This window comes from Oenanthe melanoleuca, chromosome 1A, assembly GCF_029582105.1.
Source record: "Oenanthe melanoleuca isolate GR-GAL-2019-014 chromosome 1A, OMel1.0, whole genome shotgun sequence".
Taxonomy (NCBI): domain Eukaryota; kingdom Metazoa; phylum Chordata; class Aves; order Passeriformes; family Muscicapidae; genus Oenanthe; species Oenanthe melanoleuca.
This window is the reverse complement of record NC_079334.1, coordinates 842,897-864,825: the sequence shown is the minus strand read 5'-3', so window position 1 is coordinate 864,825 and position 21,929 is coordinate 842,897. Positions and strand designations below refer to the sequence as shown.

The following is a 21,929-nucleotide window of genomic DNA, read 5'->3' as shown; positions in this document are numbered from 1 at the left end:
CAGGGCTCTACACTCAAAACATGTCAAGCTACTGGTGCAGCAGCCCAGCTTCTCTGCCTGCCACTGGGACAGGAGTGCTCCTGACAGCCTGCAGACCTTCCCTTGCAAAAGGATTTGTACTAGCTGGGTCTGACTTTCATATCCATTTTATAAAAGTGGTCCCAAAGAGGATGCAAAGACAGCTTTTAATATGATGTAATGTGTGGGCTCTGCTGAAATGTTTATTCAACAAATGAATGAATATGTTGTTGCAATTCTGTCTTCCCAGCTTGCTGGCACACACACCTTCACCCTGCCATGGTGAGAACACAGTGGAGAGAGGGAAATCTGCAGCTTCTGGAGTTGTGGGAGGGAGAAGTGCTCAAGACACTAATGAAATTTTCAAGTTAGAACAGGATGCCTAACTGTGACAGAGGAGGACAAAACTGGAATGATTTAAAGCCCAAAGCTGCCAGTAAAGAAGCATGTGAAGTTGTTTTTTCCTGATAATATTCACAGGGTTCTGCAAGGCAGAACTCAGTAAGAAAGCCTGGCTTTATGCCAGGCCTAGATGGAGCACCTTGCTCATAAGAACACAGACACTTCCTTACCCTGCAGCTTCTCTGGTTTGGGACAAACACCCCCATTGCCAGCAAGGGCTGGTGAACTCAGACCTTTGTGAGACAGCACAGAAGGAAGTTGGTCTGAACCCTAGAAATGGAGCAAGCCAGGTACAGGAGTGAAAGATGTCTCTGTCTTTCACTTCTCCTCCTTCCTGCCCTCACCTGCCCCAAGGTGGCCCCAGCCCCACCTCCTGTGTGTGTTTTGTGTGTAGAAATGCAAGAGGGCTGAGAGATTTGTGCCACAGGGGAGAAAGGAAGGTGGAATTGAGTCAGGCTGCTGTGCCAGAGAAGGAGAACCAGGGCTAAACCTGGAGGCTATAGAGAAAGCAAAAATTAAAAAAAAAAAAAAAAGAGATTGGATGGATCTTGGTGGAAAAACAGGTGAGCTGGCCTCGTTCTCTGGAAGACAGGGCAGCTGAGCCAGTCTGCTCTCTGAGCAGGATTTGGCAGACAGAGGAAGGAGTGAGGGGGCTCAGACATCTCTGCTGCTGCTTGAACATCTGCTCCTTGTCTCCTTCAGGAAGGGGAGCAGGGTGACCCTGAGAGGGATGCCTGGCAGCACAGACTTGCTCACAGGTAGCCTGTCAGGCCACATTGTAACCAAAAAAACCAAAAAACCAATCCCAAGAAGAAAATTTTTACTATCTTACTGCAGGTTTAGCACCTACCTGTTCCAAAGGAGCAAGGCAGTTTGGCTGGGTTATTTAGATATGATATCAGGATTATTTATTAATAATTTTAAAATTATTACCATGTTTATAATTTGTTAATTATTAAAATGTTAATAATTTGTTAATAATTAATCCTGTTAATAATTTGCTAACCCTGGTTAATTTGTTTCCAAGTGCTCCTCTGAGATTTCTTACACAGAACTGGTGCCTACCAGCACACACTCACTCTGTACACTCTGCCAAAGGCTTTTTGAATTCAGAGACACCATAAAAACCAGGTGCCTTCTGCTGTTGGCAAATTTTTGGTAAACCTGACCAAGGAAGTCAATATGCTTTGTTCTGAAGGTGAATCTCATTTTTTGTTTTCTGTTTTGCTAAACTGGAGGCAGGACAAATCACAGAAGAAGGAAACAGTGGTACAAGACTGCTGCTCATCATGGCAATAATTACTTTAAAATTATTCTCCTCAGCCCTCTGTATCAAAGATTAGCACACAAGAACACTTCTCTCCCACTGTACAGCTCCTATGTCTGAGGTTGCCATCTGTCCTGATTATCCTCAGACATCCTGCAAACCCCTAATCTGTCCTTGGTGCTTTACTGTGCCATGGAGCTGGGGCACATGCCTGGAGCTTCCCTCTGCTTTCATCACCCACTCCTCCAAGAGAACATTTTACTGCCTGGATTCTTAGACAGGAGAATAAGTAGCAGGGCTGGGCTGCCTGTAGGATTCACCCAGGCTCTGCAGCTCCTTAACTCCCTAGAGACACAGGGATGACAGAGATGACAAAAATGTATAGCTGAAAATTAACAACTCCATCTACTCTTGACATGGGGATGAGGAGGAAACTGCTGCTATTAATTAATTACTCAGTTAATTAAAGTGAAACCTCTCTTTGCTTTTTTACCTTTATCTCCCCAACAGGCACACTGGACAGCCAGTCCCAAACTCTAGAAAGGTGTGATTTGTGTTGTACAGACCAAAGAAAAGGAAACAGAGACACAGAAACACAAGCACCATTGTGGGTAGACCTACTGAGGCATTGCAGACAACAAAAAACAGACAAAAAAAGAACAAGCATAAAAACAAACTAACAGGTGAGAAGCACAAAGTACTTGGCACTTGAGAACAACACAATTTCTGCAGGGGAAAATGGGGAGCAAAGTCAATTAGGCAGAAGTTACTGTACAATAAGGATGGAAGAGACACTGCAATTGTCCCAGGAGTCTGGAGTACTGAGCATTTTCCACAGATGTACAGAAACACAGGGCAAGGAGATCAGCTGACTGGAGGGATGAAGACTTTTGCTCTCCCTTCCTCTGACCAGGTACAAAGCCAGCAGAAAGGGAGAGGCACAAGAGGCAAAGCTCTCTTCCTATGCTGACCTTTCATTTCATTTCTATTCTAGAACAAGAGAATGAAAGCTTATGTTTCCTGAGTAGACTGAGAGAGGTGTGGTACATTTTCTCTGCATCTTTGTAAGCAATAAATCTCCAAGATGAAGGAACAGCAGCTGCTCAGCTGCTTGAAGCACCTGTCCACTTTTGGCTCTTCAGTCCTCTCACATGAGAAACCTGCAGCCAGTTCCACATGCTGCTTCTGATAAAACAGAGCTGCTTTTATAGACTCATTTTTCAAAGCATAACCCCTGAACAGAAAATAACTCTGCTTAAAATGAAATTGTTTTCTATCATACCACTGACTAATTTGCTTTGGCTTTTCTGATTTTTTTTTTTGTAACATAGAACAGAAGTCTATCATATTGATCTCCCGTTGACAACAAAATATTGTTGCAAACATACAAAGCATGGGGGTTAGGCTTGAGGAACACAACACTGCCATTATTCTCTAACCCCTCTAAGTTCTTAATGAAAAAAAACAACAATTTGAATTCAGACAAATCACTTGATTCAGATTCAATCCAGGCAGCTCCTCCCACTCCCACTGAAAGCCTGAACTGTGGAATGCATGTCCTGCTGACTCACAAAAAATTACCAGATTAGAGAAAACAAAGGCTATGCTGCACTGTGCAGGGAAGGTGCCAAACCCTGCTGAGGTTGCCTAGCAGAAAAATGTTTTATTTGATATGTAATATAGTTAGCTGCACACACTTTGCATTAAAAGATGAATCCCAGATAAAACTGGTGTTGTCTGGAGGAGAAAGAGGCTGGAAGTGAAACAGAAATGAAATGAAAATGAGCTGTATCTAGAATTAATTGGAAAGTATAATGGTGCACAGGTTCCACTACTGCTACCAGAAACAAATGCTGCTGGGTCTAGGGTTTAAGAAAGAAACAATCATCCTCATAAAGTCTTCTCCAATTTGTTGAATGTATATGATTACATCAATATAAATGCTACAAGGATCATCTGATCAAAAGCAGTGCTAACAGTGTCTGTCTTTTTCTGCTCCAGTTGGTAAAAAAAAATTAAAATAAAAAAATTGTTAGCAAAGTGTGTCTGTTTCTAATCTGCTCCTCTTCATTGAGTAGGCTCTGAAAGCAGTAATTTATTAACACTATCACAACAACAAAAAAATACTTCCAGCAGAACACCAACACACCAAAATTCAGTGGTAGTTTCAAAATGCACCTGTGTACAGCAGTACTGACCCTAAATAACTTCAGAATCTCTGAGCAGGGCCCACCAAAGATCCCACCCTAGTAAAACATCAATCTAAAGCTACAGAAATGAAAAGCCTTCACTCTGAAGTGTCATTAAATACCAAGGGTGACTTCAGCTCAGACAACATCTGTAGGTTGGACTGGTTTTGAATATTAATAAAAGAAGTACCACCACTGCCTCTTTAAAGAGAGTGATTCAATCTCCTCTCCAAAAACTGCATTTGGAAATAAGAAAAAAAAAAAAAAATTAACAAAGGTATTGCACAGTATCATTTTCCATTCAATGAGAAACTTGGCATTCAAGTCTGGCATTAATTTGAAAAGTCTGGTTCCATCTTTGCCAGTGGCTTCTCCACATGACTGAGCACATCCCTGTCTGTGCTTTTCCCAAAACTGCAGATTTTCTCCTCAGAACAAATGATGTATTGTTGTCAGAATTCCATGCAGTATCTCACACCAGCATCAGCAAGCCTGGAAGTGTCCAACAATCTGTCACTGTGAGAGTTCAGAGTAAATTCATGCCCAGGGACTGAAATGCACCGTTCATTCCAGGCATAACAGAAATTGTTGTGTTCTTCCCAGTGGGTGATGCACTGGGAATGGGATTAGATGGGATAATCACCACCAAAATAAGCAGACCCAATGGCTTTATTGGGATGCTGTCCAATATGCCAGCAATTACTTGAATACAGGAGGTGACTAACCTACTCTGCTTTCAAACTATAGAAGTAAAATGCAAAATTAATTCAGATTGAAGCAGCCCACCAGAGCCAGTGGACTTGCAAAGCTTTGTGCTGTTTCTGAATTTAGGCCACAGTTATCACAGCAATACATGGGGGAGAAACTGAAAATGTTTTTCTTCAACTGCCTATTGTTTGGGTAGTTTGTGTCTATCAAAATGCCTTTGGATAGCATCTGTGGCTCCCATTAGCTTCACAGCTGAACTAAAAAAATCCCTCATGACTATAAAACACAATGCAAGACACAGAACTAATTCTGTATGGTTCTGCATGCACTGAGCAATCCAAATACACACAAAACCACAGAATTAAATGAGTAATAACACCACAGCACTTTGGTACTTTACTTGGTTTGCTGGTTAGTGAAAAAAAATTTAAAGGGTATAGAGGGGTGGGGAAAGAGGGTAAGACACTGACATTGTTTTTCAAATCTGATGGCATCCAAAAGAACTTGTTCTGCAGAGCTGTTCATTTTCCTGTTTGTTCTGCACTCAGGTACAAAATTTGCTCTGTTTAACACTGTCTACATTCAAAGCTGTTATCTCTCAAGCAGAGTCTCAGATTTTCAGAGACAAGGTGCTCAGATGTCAACAGCAGAGGAAGGATGTATGAGATTTGATATGTTCAAACCCATGGGGAGTCAGTGTTTCTTTTGAGGCAGCATTCCTTCTCCCTCTCTGGAAGAACCTGTCTGTAGATCCACTGTGCTTGAAGCAACAACAAGAACTGATTCCACATGATTTCCTGACATGCCTGTCTCCTGGATCTTTGCTTTCAGCACTGCTGTAGCTAGCACACCAGCTTGTCTTCTTTCCCCAATATCTATCAAAGGGAACTTTATTCAAATCAGTGCCTAACAGGAAGAGGGAGGGGAATTGAGGCTCAGCAGGTGCTGCTGTGGGTTCCAGCAATGCTGGCACCTCAGTGCAATGACAAGATGACAAACTGCAGTTTGCAGAGCGTGTCTCTGGGATGTGCAGCCTCCTTTCCCAGTCAGTTTGCTGTGGGGCAGCTCAGTGTGCACAAGGGAGGCACAGAGCAGCCTGGGGGTAGCTCTGTGCCCTGCCTGGGTGACTTTGGCCATGGCATGGCTGAGACACTTCCATGGCTCACACAAAGTGGCATCATGGGGTCCCTTAGGCTTCAAAAATAACTCATTTGTTTTCAGGGAGGAGGAGACAGAAAATCAGACTTTTCAATGGGGGAATCTTTAGAGTCCAAATCACATTTTTTCATCTTTTTCATGATTCTGACTCCCTTAAGGAAAAAATCTCTTCACACAAAAGCTCTCCTTATGCATAAGGCTACTCTACAATCTTCTGATAAGATGATAGCTACCATGTTTTAATTTAATTAAAATAAAAGAGAACATGAAAGATGGTGGTAGGAAAGAAGAACAAGCATAAAGAAGAAGATTTTATCTTCATACCTTTTCTAGGCCTGTTTTATCTCTTCCTCTCTTATTTTTCCTCCTCTTTTCTTGGCCTCTATTAATTTTTTCCTCCACGTTATACTGCTCCATGTTATACACAGCAATAGCATCTCTTGAAAAGGTAGGAGAGCAGAGCAGAGATGGAAATAACTTTGAATTTCTTCTTTTTAAATACTGGCCTGGTTCTGATTTTCCTTCCATTTCACTTCTTTATCACCACCACATACTGGCTTTGTAAATAAAGAGGTGGGAATTGGAAGTTAAGCCCATGTACCAGGGAAAGCTTGCTGTAAGATCTTAGTAAGAGAAAACCTTTCTCTTTTAGATGGCCCAAGGGTATTTTCCTAGTCGACAGCTGGCCCAGTTACCATGGAAAAGAGAAGAGCTGGAGGGCAGGCACAGTAGGAAAATGAGGCAGAGACCTACATGAAATTGGGTTGGCTTGCTGAAATTAATCTCTACTTCAGACACCTTGCTGCTCTTTCATTGCTGGGAGTAGACTTAGAGGTTCATCTAGGTTTAAAAGTCCTCAGCTCTGCTGAGACACGTTCAGCTGTGGGACCAGATCTGAACAGACTTTTGAGTCAAGTGAAATCCCTTTTAATGAACCCCTAAGCAAGAAGGTGTTGCTTCTTAAGCTTTTACCAAGGAAATCTTACACCAGCCTCTGCAGATTAAACTGAATTTTAACCTTAGGGTTTAAATCCATAGATTTTCATGTCAGAAGAATTTAAGGCAGATACAAGAATGAAAATCCATCCTGAATTTTATTTGATAGGTTACCTTGGAAAATTATTTTATTTCTCTGCCCTTCTGTTTTCCTTTTCAAAGGAGGAAAGATTTATTTCTCCTAGGCTCTCCACAGAATGCTGTATTTGTTTCTAAGCTGCTTTTATGCCAGAGGTAAATGCCATGGCAAATAGGTCTTTTTAATAACATTGCCACCTCCTTCCCACGTGGGAGCCCATCTCACCAGCATCTTTCAATCATATGGCAGAAAATAACAGCCCCAGGCTGTTTTTTTGCTCATAAGAAAACAGAATTAAGATTCAGTTGTTGTGATAAAAAGTCCAGGTCTGGTTCCAAGATTCACAATCACATTTGTGGAAATATTATTGCAGCAAGCAGATGTCATATTTCCATATGTCCTGAGTCAGGTAAAGAGTGGAGCAACCTCTCCAGGGGCAGTCACTGCATTGGCAGAATAAATACAGATCAGCCATCTGACACACAATGCTCCTGGGACTTTCTCACCCTCAGAGTGCTGTCCTTGTGCTCAGTCCGTGTGAGGATGCAGGATGGAGGACTGAGCTGCACAACTCCCATCTCTCTTCTCCTCTCCTGCCATAACCATGTGAATACCCCTGAGTCAGCCACATTCCTTCAAAGATGTGTGCTCTGCTCACAGACCAAAAATCTGGGCATGCCAAGAATGACCTGTGGCTAAGTGCCAGGTTTTTCCTACCAGCCCTAGTCATGGGGTGGCAGCCATGGGTGAGCCAGGCAAATTATTGCTTAAATCACCTTTAAATTGCTGGTCTGAAAAGTCCTAACAACAAAGCCAGGCAACAGCTGAAGCCAGCACATGTCAGCTTTGAATTGATGCAAAAAAGGTGAAAAATGGGGAATCCTTTGACTAAGGCTCCATTTTCATGCCATGACAAGCTGAGTGCCACACACATCAAAGCACTGGAGTTCAGGAATATTTGCCAATGTTCAGGAATATTTGCCAATGTGGCTTCTCCAAATCACTTCCACAAGCTGCCCTACCCACAAAAGTACAGACATGAGACTTGAGGGCTGTGTGAGTCACTCAGAAGCTGGTGCCTATGAGAAAAGTTTAATTAAATTAAAGTGCTTCTCCTGATAGAAATCATCACACCCAATGACTGACATTGTGGAGCAGGTTAAGTAGAAGAATAAACACTGGCTTTTAACACCACACTCAACAAAGGAAATGCTACAGAAAATCAAAATCTTGGTTACTGTTGGACCTTCTCCATGCCCAGAGCTCACAGGATAATTATTGCAAATGGCAGAGCCCTTTTTCCCAGACAGAGCCCACCTCCCTTGCTGAAGCACAAACAAGGTCTTCCTTCAGTTAGAAATGTACAGTGTGTCACAACACTCATGGTGAGGGACTGTTCTTTCAGTTAATCCAAGCCACTGAATTCGACTGTGGAAATCCCTGCTCAGCCCCTTCTTCATTAGCCAAGATGGCAGCTGCCACACTAAAGCTAATGAACCTAATTAATATCAATTCAGTAAATTAAACATTTTCCAGACATCATAATTTTGTACTAATCCAGACATTTATGCCGATTTAATATCGGCTGACATAACATAATTTCTCATTTAACACTAATTGAAAACTACTGGTTTCTTATTCTAAAGAGCATTTGCTGTCACTTGTGACTTATGGCTTTTTATAAAGCTATCTTTCAAATAATATCATCATTGAATTTTATGTTTTCTTCCTACTGCAGAACCTTCATATGCAAGCATGTAACTGGTGATGTGGGCAGAATGGAATAATCAGGTAATTTCTCTTAAAGGTGTTTATTTTAACAACTTTTCTTCATGTTTTCCATTATATAATTGTAAAAGAACTGACTGAAACAAATGAATAGAAGAAAAAAACTCTTCATTTAAGCAGTGTTGAACTCAGCCCCTCTAGCTATTTTTTTTTCTCCTTCTAAATAATTTTGGGTTTGTTCAGTTTGCCTTCAGGCTTGGTTTCTACAGATGCTACAGAAGAAAGAGCAGATGCCTATTCTGTGCCATTTGCTGCAATCCCTGTCCTGTGGCTCCCCCAGGACCCTCTGAGCTGAGCATGACCTGTGTGGAACTACAGAAAGTGACTGGTGGGAGTCTCCATCCCAGAGATGGCACCACCAAAGTGGTGGTTTGGAAAGCACCCAAGGTTTCAATCCTTGCAGAGGTACCAGCACCCCTCTGCCAGCCCTCACCAGGGACTGGCTGGAGGACTGAAGGCAGCAGAAATGGAACTGCAAAGGAGCAAAGGCAGTCTCAGGCTTCATTTGCAGTGCAGAAACAGGCAGAGAAATAAAATAATTTTGCCAAGGTGTCAGCAGGTGACTGATGTCAGCAGGGACCTCTGCAGGTGGCCTGGGCTGTTCCCTGCTCTGTCAGAGTCTGGATGTTGGATCTGGGGTGCTCAGAGGGGCTGCCCTGGGCAGCAGGGACAGGGAAGGAGCATGGACAGGAACAAGTGAAGCCTGGCCATATGATGGTGATGGGTCCCCAGGACAAGAGGTGCTAAAAAAGACATGACCCAAGGACAGGCAGGCCTGTGCTTTGAGCAGGAACATGAATAAGTGTGCCAAGAGCTGCTTCTCCAAGTTCTGAGTGTCACTCTGCTCTGTCCCTTCAACCTCAGAAACTGGAGGGCAGTTTCTGGCAAGCACTTCAAGCCCAGCTGTCACAGCAACAGCAAATATTTCAAAATTCGTGTGATGTAGATTAATTTTAAGGAAAGAAAAAAGATTCCACATTATTCTTTATCCTGACTAAACCATGTCTGTCAGAACTACATTTGTGTACAAAATAGCAGAGATTGGGATTTTCCTATGACACTGCCTGGACAAAATCCCCCTATGAGTTTGCAGAGCACAAAATGTGAAGGCTCCATTCTCTGAAGAACAGCTGAATATTTACCACTCTTTGGCTCCCAGCCCTTCAGGATCTCAGAGAAGAGAAGAACTTAGACAGATGCACAAGGAGGTCACATTTCCAGGCACAAGGGTCTTCAAGGGAACACAGAGCAATGCAGGAATCCAAATTACCCTATACAGGAAAGGTAGAGCAGCAGCCCAGCTTATACCTGGGAATAATACTTTTTTATGGAACTGGTTTTAGATCTCCCAGCTCTCTTAGGAAGTCACCTGAATCTAAACTTAACTGCTGGTAAAAACACAACAGATCTGTGTTACTTACAGTACTAATTATGTCTTTTCTCCTCTGGCTTTTCTGCATCTTTCCTCCTATAAAATATTTTGTTTGCTATCTTTTATTCCCTCAGTGATCACTCTTTGCTCCTTTGCCTGCCTAAAGTGCATTTAGTGTCACTTCAGTCAGTGCCACACTGAAGGCACAGGGAGAGCACTGGGAACTTTGCAGCAATTTCCTCCTTTCCCAAACCAGTGAGGGCTGCTCAGACTCCTGTTTCTGGGAGGAGATTTGGGATCTTAAAGCAGAATAGACAGAAGTGTTTTCAGAGCAGGTGGAGGGAATTCCCAGTTTCAACCCTCTCCACTGCCAGAATTATGCTACTTTGCACATAAAATCCTCTATGCATATCCAAGGGAATCTAGAAGAATCTTGGGAATGAAGTGGAAGGAGCCTTGGGGGAGCAGTTATTTTAATTTCACTGGATGACAGACTGTGAACAATTGCTGGGGGAGGCTGAACATGAAAGCTGAGCACTTATGTAAGGAGAAAAAAAAAAAGTTTTTTAATCTACTTGGATATAAGCCTTGCTACACAAGCTAGAAAAATCAAGTGTAAGAAGCATAAAACAGGATTTTATTGAGAGATATGTTGGAGGTGGCTTTGCTGTTTACACTGAAATACTTAAGAGTCACCCTTTATGTCTAAGGATTTGTACTCTACAAACTACTTATTAGATAAGAAAGGAAATCTCACTTTTGTGGAAGAGGGAGGGTATTGATCTGAAAGGATCATCCACCTGTGTTTGTGCCACTGTTTCTCCATTCAAGTAAACATGTAATAACTTTTGTTACTATGTCATTATAATACTGTACTACCTCTAATACTGCCAAAAGATATTGGCTTTATTTCCACATCTGTTTATTCACACAGCAGAACCTTCACCACTCTAGGGCTGCTCCACTGTGCTTTGCTTGCACAGCTTCAACCACTTTTGAGTCAACAAGCACTCAGCCAGAATGGGCTGTTCTACCCTGCACCAGGAAAAAATCCTAAGTAGAAAAAAAAGGAATGAATATGAACAATACTGTATTCACCATTGAAAATTTTCAGTGGAGGTAATTTGTACTAGCTCTTTGAAAGACAGACAAATGGAAAACAATAGCTACCCCAGCACTGAGGCTTTGATCAAATTTACCAACAAATAATTTCCCATTGTATGCTGCCAGCAGTTTGTCCCACTAAAAACCCACACTCCACTTCAAAACACTTCTTTTTTCAATTTCTTTTTAAAATTTTTCCCTTAGAATAATGTTTTCCTTCAAGTAACAGCCAGCAGTGGACTGCAGCCAGGCAACACATTGCAGAGGTGAGATACCAATGGTATTTCAAAAATTACTGTGCCTAAAAAAAAAGATGGTGTGTTCTCAAGCTGAGAAATAAAACAACCTATTAATGGGTTGGGATTGAGCAACTCAGATGAGCACCAAGAGAGGAGATGTGCCTGAAATTGCAAACTTTGCATCAGGGATTCTCTTAAAATCTGCATTGCAACTCTTTTAAGTGAGTTGGAAGATTGCTGGTGACTTTCTTTAGAATGGATGGGATGATTTCAGCAATGGGGAGGGGAGGATAAATCATTCATAGAACAGCTCAGTGTGGCACTCACTGCATTTCCTCTGCTTTCCCATCCCCAGTGACAAGCAGAAGAATTAGGACTTTTTGACACACCAACTCAGTGTTTCCACCTAAGCTCCATGTTTCTCTGAAAAGCTTTGATTTTGATGAGCATTTGAAAAAAAGTCAGTGAAAAACTCCTTGCTCCTGTACATTACTCTGTCAGCCACCCACCATTGATGCAATATTGTGAAACATTTCTCTGAATGCCTTTACACAGCAATAAAGGCCTTTCAGAGACAAAAGTCTGTTCTTGTAGCCTGATTTTCTTTCTGAAATATAAAATAAGATGCTGAACTTTACCAAACCTGTGTATTTGACAGACACCACAGAGAAAGCTAAAGGAAAATTCAGCTGTCTTTGGACAGAGATGCCTATGGCTTGTATGGGCCATTGGGAAGAAGAATTTTGCAGGAAGGGATCTTAATTCTTTTAGATTCACTGGTCACTTCCTGTTGTTTAATTCAAGGGTCCAACATACATCAGTTCCAACCAGAAGGGCTCTTTGCCAAGAAAACACTGAAGGAGACAATGTGAGACCCTTGAATAATTCTCTTACTCAGAAGGAGGTTACTACAGCACAGCAAAAAGAGCCCCACACAGACAACTCCTCTGGCAGCTCCTCCTCTCCTCTCCTCTCTCAAACAGTTTTTAATTTGGTCACCATCCAAATGACATCATTCTGATTACTGACCAATATACCATGGAGAATGGGTGAGCATTCTGAAAGCAGTTAATACTTAGGGAAATATCTTCAAACAGCAAGAGCTTCATGAGCTTCATCTCAAAATGGTCATCATCTGCAAGCACCTAAAACTGGTGAATTATAGTAATTCTGCACTGTTGTCCTGGCAGGAGCTTTTATCAATCCTTCCCTGTCCTGCCCAGAAATATTACCTGTTATTCTAGTTTATTTATTTATTTTCAAATGTGTTAATAATTATATTTGGGTTTACATCAGGCGATTCTTTTCTAAGATTCTTTTCTTTTACCCAGAATTAAAGAAAAATTAAAAAGCCATTTTCTGCTAAATCATGCACTGACTTAACACATTCAAAAATGTCTAATTAATTATTCTATTTCTTCTAATGTTTTAGGCATTTAAGCAAAGGTCCAAGGCCCAGTTTTTATGTAGGTGGAGAGTGATGATTAAACCAAAAACATTAACCACAGAAAAGACACAACTGTCTGCAGCATTAACCTACCAAAACTCATTGCACTGCATGTCCTGGGTCCACTTGAAGCCTTTCTCTGTTTATTCATACTTTTCATATCAGCCCAAGGAAATCAGGGCCTGAACTGCATTTATTCCAGTCATGAGGCAAAAACTTTGTGTTCCAAGAAAAAATGGATTAAAACAACTCTGAGGCACCTCATGACAAATTTTGTCCAAAATTGGTTCAAACAGCTATAGTTAAAACACAAAAGCTTGCTAAGCTGGAAAGAGAAAAGGACCTATAACATAAAGACTTATAAAATATTTTACATAATGTGATGCAATTTTGAAACATCTGCAGACTCATTTTGAGTACAAAAATTGCCATTTCTAGCAACACAAAAGTTTCACACAAAGGAAATAAATTTAATTTTTTCCCCTCCAAATACTCACAAAATGCAAAACCTGAAAGCTCAACCATGAAGTGCAACAAAACAAGAATTTTCCAGGCTGCAGCACAGAGGAGCCCTGGCAGCTGCAGGAGTGCAGCATTTCCCCATCCCCATTTCCCCACTCAAACTCCAGCAGCTGCTCAGCTGAGACTCTCAGGAGATTCTGTCCAGGCTGTTCCCCTTCCACCTGGGCCTTTGTCTCTGCAACATCATTATAATCTGCTCTGGGAAATTTGCATCATCCTTAAATTGCAGCCACTGTTATTTATGATTTGGGCATCTCAGATCATTGAAGTTGGCCCCTCAGTATCAGCCTAGCCTAAAGAAAATTTCCATGTAAAGAAATTACTTCTAGGATTAGATTTAAGCATCTTTTTTGCAGTAACTTTTCACAACTAAAAAAACAAAAGTCAAAATAATTCCACATCCTTCAAATTCATGACTGAACATTATCCAGGTGAAGCAACAGAGATTGATGAGAGTTTTCTCAAAAATCTTCCTGACTTATTACTATTCTGGTTTACATCCCCAGTGTCCCTCTGGGACAAGCAGAGGTTACATGAGGCATCCACCAGGAAAGATTTTGGCTCCCTGTTCTGTTTTTGAAAGAAGCAACAATAGAGCATTTTTAAAGTTTTAAGCAGAAAGGCTCAGATGACAGGTGTGTGACCTGCAGCCCATCACACCCAGCAGCACAGACAGGACCAGCCCAGAGCTCTGTGCCTCCTTCTAGAGCAGATCCAACAGCAAACCCTCAAATCTCTCATGTCCAGCACTGCAGGGCCAGCACAGACACAACCTGGAGCTCATGGGGAGTTTTCTGGCATCAGATTTTTCAGCTCCAGAATTTTTAACTTTTTAACTGTGGGTTTTTTTTTTTGTTTTTTTTTTTTTTTTTTTTTACTTTTTAAAAGGAGCCATATGCAAAATAAATCAGACAAGCTATGTTTGGAAAAACAATGCACTGAAAAACTTTTTCCTTAGTGCTACCTTATAAATCATGAAGCAGCTGAAAGAATTAAAGCTTTGCAGAACTCTGTCCCCTTTTCCAGTTCATCTCTGCAGCTCTGAGTGGGTTCACCTGTGCACATACACAGTGCTGTGGGTTTCCATTACAGTAACATGCACTAAAAACTGACACCCACAGACTTTTTATGCTTTACTTGAAAATGTTAATATTCCCTGAATGTGACTTTTGGCATGGAATTTCCTTTGTTCCAAAGGTGGGACACACACAGAGTTATCTCTGTGTTCAGTAACTTATTTAGTGCACTGAATATTTGCCTGCACCAATAAAATTAATGATGCTTCACTCCATGCTCACACTGATATATAATCACCTCACCTCTTCCCTTTTCTGCTTGCACAGGATTTGGAAAATAAAATAATTATTCCTCATTAAAATAATTAAAAACAGACACACATAACTATGTTACTTATGTCCTTTGTCAGTGACTCACCAGATTTTCTCATATTCACTAAATTACAAAAAGACATAACTTTGTGCTTTATTCATTTTTAAACAGATTTCTTTTTTAAAAAGCTGTAATTTTTAACAGCAAGGGAAAACTAACTCTCTCTTAGTATTTTAAATGTTAAAATGCCATATTTAGATTCTTTGCTAACCTTTCTCAGCCATGTTTCCAATTTGATTTTTTAATTCATTGGAAATTATTTTCATTTTTCTTGTTTGAAAGTTTAAAATGTCCTCTAGTCCTCCTTTTATCAATTCCAGCTGAGGTCAAAGCCAGTTCACTTCTTTGTCTTTACAGACAGCAAAATATGACTCTAAAACACTAAATATTTTTCTTAAAATCTAAAATGCATTTAATCAAATATAAGACATGGTTTTGTTGATTCAAATATGCAGTTTTCTCACTAATTCAGTAATTACTAAAGGTCAAACCCAACAGTTGTTACTTCTTCACAACAATCTCTTTATTTCATTTGACATCATCTTTTCCCAAAACTGGAGTTTGGAGAAAATGGAAAGTCTGTAAATTAGGAACAAAAATAATTATCTGTCTGCTGTACAAGGCAATAACCAAGCTAATAATGAAGCCCTTAGCACAGAAGTTGGCTGATCATTATCTCACACAAATCATGCTCTGATGGTGCCATTTACTGGCCCCATAAGTAACTAGAGAAAACAAAAAGAGTCTCCAAATGATTGGCATTACAGAAACGAGAATCCTGATTTCAGAACTAGAATCCCAAGGTGTGATCTCTGGCTGATGTTCTCTGCAGTCCCAAACACAATCACATCAAGTACTCTGAATTCCCAGGAAATTCACAGTCACCACTTAGCTGGATCAAACACATACTTGGGCTGGCTCTCCCTGTACAGGTCTAAAGTTACACATATGATTAAATGTCTCTCTAATTCTGCTCAGAATTAAGGAAGGACTAAATTAGCAACAAAACAAGAACAGGGATCTTTTGTATTTACATTTATGCCATTTTAATGGCCTGGGGTTTTCAGCCTGCTCTGCACAGCTATTTAGGAAGTTCATTTAATAATTAGCAGGCTCCATAACTTCCAACTGTCAGAGAAAGATATGATAATGCAGGAAGAAAAAGATCTGGAGGATGGTCATCTGTTTAATGTTCAGATAATTAAGAGTGTTGGACAAATGAGTATCCACTTGATTTATTCCTTATTTCAAACTCTTTAAGTTATGATTATGGTTAACATAGAAATACTGTTAACATAGACCAGTTTTGACAGTTAAAAATATATTTCCTTTAGGAAAATATGAAGCAATTTTTCCAGTGCTGGAGTTCTGAGTGAAACAGTGGTAATGATTTTTGGAGAAGGTATTGAGGTACAAACCTCCCAAGAGCAGAAAATCTAACTGGGGCCTTTTTAAACTTTTATACATTGCTACATTCTTTTTGCTTCTTATAGTTCTTTTTTTGTGTACAGAAAAAATAATAATAAAAAAAAAGTGTTCTAGCCATGAAATCAATAGTCTGATTCACATTGTTTCCAGTGTGCTGGATTCCACTGAGTTCCTTTTTAATCTCACATTCTTAGTTTTCTACAAGATGTAGACTTGGAAAAACAGAAGACTACTTGTCAGTCAACCTGTAGTTCAGAAATGCCAAAAACTGGGAAAGTTCTCTAAAGTTTAACTGACTTGCAAGACCAGCTACAAAAGGACATTTTGTTTTCAGCAAGGTTTTCTCACCTGACTTTTCCTTTTCTTGAGCTCAGCAAACCAGATTTTCGTGCCCTGGCAGAATTTACAAACATTCCCACTCTTCCACAAGGAACCTGCTCCCCAGCACCACCTCAAGCAGCTGCCACAGCTCCTGGAGGACAGCAGGATCATTTCCCCCATTTTTCAATCTTCCTGTGGAAGGCAGCCACCTGTGAAACACCCTCCTGGCCACCTGCTGCCCCAGCCAGCTGTTCCCATCCCAGCTGTGACAGCAGCTGAAAGCCAGGAGCACTCAGGGAGAGGGAAACCACTGGCAGCACGCCAGGGGGATTGAACTCCAGCACAAAAGCTGACAAAAACCCACCTGGGTGTGAAACAAAGGGGATAAACAGTGGCTTTCAGCCAGCAGAAGGGCACAAAAGGGCTCAGCAGGTTTCTTGCCCCTGAAGTAACTTTTGGTGCTTTGCTAAAACCAGTTTGGCTCCAGGGAATGGGGGAAACCTGCTGCAGCCTTCTTGCCTCCCAGGAACTCTGGTGGGAATAGCACCAGAGAGAATGCCTGGAAGGTGGTGGGATAATTCTCCCTGCCTCATGGGCATTGGGGGAAAATGGGGATCTGCACTGGAAATGAAAGAGGAAGAAGACTGCAGTCAGTCATTTTTCTTCTTAGCAGAAGAAAGAAGAGTTAAGGAAAAGACACACAAACTAACAATGTTCCCCTGTCCACTGAACCCTAGGTAGAATTTCTAATTTTACAGGAAAGCTACCAGCTCTTAGGGCACATTTAAGAACTCCAGACTGGATATTTTATATCCAGTATAACTCAGCTCAATATTAGTAAAAATTGTCTCAGGCACTGTCGAAAAATGGCTCACTGAATGTAGTTCCTCTTTATTTGAAAGATATGCTCATTAAGCACATTATCCTACTCATTTCAGTTAAACAAACACATTAATAATTCTGTTTTATGCTCACTAACACTTTCAGAGACCATGCAGGTATGAAAGTATTATTTATGCTCTTCCCAACCCCACACTTCATCAATCAAATGATTACATTTCAAATTGTTTTCTTTCCTTTGCAGGGAAGAAAGCTTTGGTTTAAGGGATCTGAACCAGCTGAACTGTAAATAAAAGCTCAGTTCATCCATCATTACTAAAGAGGGAAAAAATAAAAAAAAGAAAAACACACAAGAGTTTGATTTTTCAGATCACAGGGCAGATGCAGAGACATCAGAAAGCCACATTCTTTCTCAGAGAGCCTTGAGGTACCAGCACAGCAAACAGAATAATTCAATAACACAATGAGAGGATCCCTTATGTTGGAGGTAAGTGGTGAATGGCAGTTTCTGCCAGGCCTGGTACATCTCCATAATCATGAAAAAAAAAAACTTTGGGAAACTGTACCACCACTATTCAGACTGATATAAAAAATGGGTAAGACATACATTTCTGACACACATGAGAATCCTGACAACTTCAGGAGAAGTCAGGGAAGTCACAAAATTTGCTAGCCTCCTTTGAAAGTGAACCAATGCTTGTAAATTTTGGGGAAGACTATTTTTGGCTCAAACAAAAAGATGCTGAAAAACCAAGTGGCATCCTCCTTAAGGGAGCAGAACTTCTCCCTCTTCCTCCTGCCCAGGGGCAGGATGCAGGAAGGGATAAGTGGATCTTTTATACAAGTTACCCACACACAGTGCTGAAAGGAAAGGAGAAAAACTTCATTTTTCTGTTGATTTTGTACCAAAAAGAGGGTTTATCACAATGGAATCATGGCTAAATGTCACTGTGACAGAAAATGACTGTGGTAGCAATGACAAATGGTCTTACCAGGGGCTGCTTGGATGCTCTGCAGAGAAGGATTCAGCAGGAGTTCCACCAGAAGGCTTTCAAGACTCCACTCAAACTTGAGCACCTTAATAGAAAAATTGCAATAAATATCAATTTTATGCCAAACTAGTCAGAAATAACCCAGTGCTGAGTTTGAACAGAGCAGTCAGACACATGGAGTTTTCTCTGGCAATGCAATGAGCAGAGAAACTTCAGTGCACAAGGATCTACCACCACCTGTGAGACAGACAGACAGCACCCTGATTCTGTGCTGACATGCATAACAATATGCAGCTTGTCTGCCCCACTTAAAGCTATCACTGCTGTATTTAGTTTTTTATCTGATTATCTGGTTTGAAAAATAAACTTATTCTAGAGCAGAAGCTGTGGAAGGTGCAAGGTCACAGCAGTTTGTGAATGCTGTAAAGCTGTGAAGGCTCTGCTGCCTCACAGCAGTGGATCACATGAATAAATCCACAAATGCATAGGGAGATAGATATCTAGATGAGCAGAAGTCACAAACACAGAGAGAAACTCTGCAGTGTGGGTTACCCATATACAGTGTTACAAGGTGAGGGGATAAAGCTTCCAAAATCCCTGCTCAGCCCCACCACAGGACACATTCCAAGTGCTTTGGAAGCACTGATGCCATAAGGTGCAAAACATGAATTCCCAGGAGATTGCCATGTACATCTCTAAAGAGACAATTCCACACCCAGTGCCCACTTTGCTCTGTGCTGGCAGTGGTTTCTCAATGGTTCATTTCAGCAGCATTTCCTTCCTTGACTGCTATGAAGCCCTGACACCTGAGCAGAATTTCTCTTGCTCAGATGCACTTTTTACCTTTCTTACTTGCAAATGCCTTCATGTGCTGTATATGAAAGCCCAAGCAGAATTCCCAAACAATTCCATTCTCCTAAGCTGGACACAGTCTCTCCCCCAGCCCTATTTTTAATCCACTCATTGCATCAATTGACCAGAGTTACTTGTTCCTCTTACAATATCTTAACCAAGCTGGAAGCATCAAAAGTATTTGATGAAGTTATTGATCTGGACTGAAGGCTTCCTTGGCTATCAATTTCCTCCTTACCTGAACCAGCTGTGGGAGGTATTCTAATAATTCATCACTTGGCACATTTTCTATTTGCTGGACTGCTGCCCTGCAAATATCTTGATCTGGAAAACTAGAGCAAAAACAAACAGGTATCATTAAGAGATACCAGATCCCTGCAACTCTCCTGAGCTCTCACTGGTAAGATGTAAGAAAAGCTGATTTTTTCTCAAAATGGAACAGGAAAAAAAATCTATTCATTTGCTTTATTGTAACAAGAAGCACACCACAGATGACTTAATTTAATTGACTGTTACAGTGCTACATAGGAGAAAAAAATGCCAAAAACTTGATCTTCAAATACCTTTTTGAATTTGAACTACCACATACTGTAATTTCCCAAAATATGAAACAAATTACAGACCTCTTGCTGATCTTTCTTACCTGAAAGAGGAAATTTCTGAGCCAGATGAACTTTTAACAGTCACTTGATGACTTGATTTGTTCTGAGCAACAACACAAAAGCTTGACATTTCCCATACAAAAAAAAAAAAAGAAAAAAAAAAGGTTCATTTCAGTAATTTATTCCCAAATCAGCTCTTTTGTTTTCTGCCATAACACAATCAAAAACGCTTTTTAAACAAAAGCAATTTTGAAATTAAAAACATGGGTTGGGTATTTTTAGGATTTTATTGTGTGAAATTTGGTAAAGCAATTAACCTTCCCCAGAAAGGCTCCAAGTCAAGAAACAGAATTTATAAAGAGAAAACATTTGAGAACTCAGCATAAGCTACATTCTCTACTCCTGGCTGAAACCAGGGTGGCTGCAGCCTGGTATAGGTTTTCTAATGGAGCTCTCATCATAGAAATGATAAAAGAGGAAAACACAGTGTGGCAGCAGTGATTATGCAGAAAAAAAGGCTGAATAATGTAGATGGCAGAAATATGTTTCTTTGGAAAAAAATGAAATTTTGATGTAACCTGATTGAACTAAACTGGTTCTTAACAGAACATTTTGTCTCTCCTAAGAAAAAAGGACAGAAAGTATACAGTGTCTCTTTTTCTTTTAAGAACTTTTGAAAATATAGAAATGATTTCTACCCTTTCATGTTTTGTAATTGTGACATTGATCATTAAAGTCTGAAGTGCTGCAGAGCTCACTGTAACACAGGTAAGAATTAATAAACATCTGAGTCCAAGCACAAAATGCCAACTCTCAAGCTTTTAATCCCAACCCTGGCAGAAGAGAAAAAAAGGAAGATAAAATGTGACACTATGTGGTGTCACCATTATTTGTGTGTCAGCACAAATCACCACTCCAGAATATTTTCTGTCTTCACCTGAAGGAAACTGGAAATGGTCATGGAGACCTGAGTGCTCAGCAGTGTAATGGCACCTGCTGCTTGGATCCTGAGCTTCTAAGCTCAATAAAACCAGCTGAAACAGAACAGTATGCACACTTTGACCAGAGAATTATCTAGAGGCCATCTAATAAAAATGGGGATATTTTGATTAGAAAAAAAAAATAAGGTGGAAAGTTGGACTTGAAAAAATGGTTTTCAAGGCTGCAACCAGCTGCAACCTGTAACACTTTCCAACACCTTTTATCAGTGTGACTCAGGTCTGGTTTTACTATTTTGTTTGTCTGTTCTGGCACATATTTACTGATGTTTTTAATATGGTTTATAATTCTTTGTATAATCCTGAGAGGAGGAATGCATTATAAATAAATTATCATCCTGGGCCCAAATTAGATCTTTTGCAAGGCTTATTTTATTTTTTTACTTATTTATTCTAGGCAGCCTATTAGGAATGAGAAGTTGTCACTTTAATATTCACATAGCTATTTAGAACAAAACACATTTGAAGGAGGACTACATTAAAAAAAAAAAAATCCCTTCCATATCATCCTATTTTCTAATTATGCAATAGCTCCAAAGGGTTGTGTGCCAAGCATGTGCAGATAATATGGAAATGAGTCTTTCCCTTCCCCTTCTTGCCTGGTTCAACAGGCTACTGAGCAGTGAAATACACTCTACAAGGCACAGAGTGAAGCAGAAAAATGTTATTACTCAGTTACAGCTTGTCCTTACCAGCAGCCAAGATCTGAACACAATGCCATGAGGAGAGAAACTCCTATATATTTTTTTTCCAGCTAGACAAAGAATGAGAGAATTAATTTAATCCCAAACTTTCCAGAAAATTCAGCAGCTAACATTTGATTCATTTAGAGTTGATTTGATGTGATTAGGGCAATGACAGGCACTGAGGTGAAATATCTGCAGGGCACTTTGCTTCAGGAAACATGGCTCTTGTCATTCTTTCTGAATGAGATTTGGGTAATTTGTTGGTCTTGGTGGCTAAACTGTTTCCTTCAGCCTGTAAATCCCGAGGTCAGCTTCAGGTTTAGCTCAGTCTTTTGTACAAATGGGCAATTAGCACATTTTTTTAACCACCTGACAATTTTTTAATCCCTAGATGTAATAGCCATTGCTTTTTTTTTTTTTTTAATTTCAGTGTTGTTCAGGGCCACAGATACAAGTACAATATTGAATTTGTATTTAAATATTGTACACAGGCACAGTATTTAATTCCATTTGTTTTCCCCTTGCATTTGTA

General features: G+C 40.4%; 1 protein-coding gene across 1 annotated transcript in view; it reads right to left on the bottom strand.

Moving 5' to 3' along the window:
• The window catches only part of PIK3C2G (phosphatidylinositol-4-phosphate 3-kinase catalytic subunit type 2 gamma), a 138,359-nt gene that overhangs the window by 69,588 nt on the left and 46,842 nt on the right, over positions 1-21,929 (bottom strand). Inside the window, 3 exon segments of the mRNA XM_056511614.1 lie at positions 11,466-11,482; positions 18,267-18,344; positions 19,350-19,443. Coding sequence (XP_056367589.1) covers positions 11,466-11,482; positions 18,267-18,344; positions 19,350-19,443 — 189 coding nt within the window.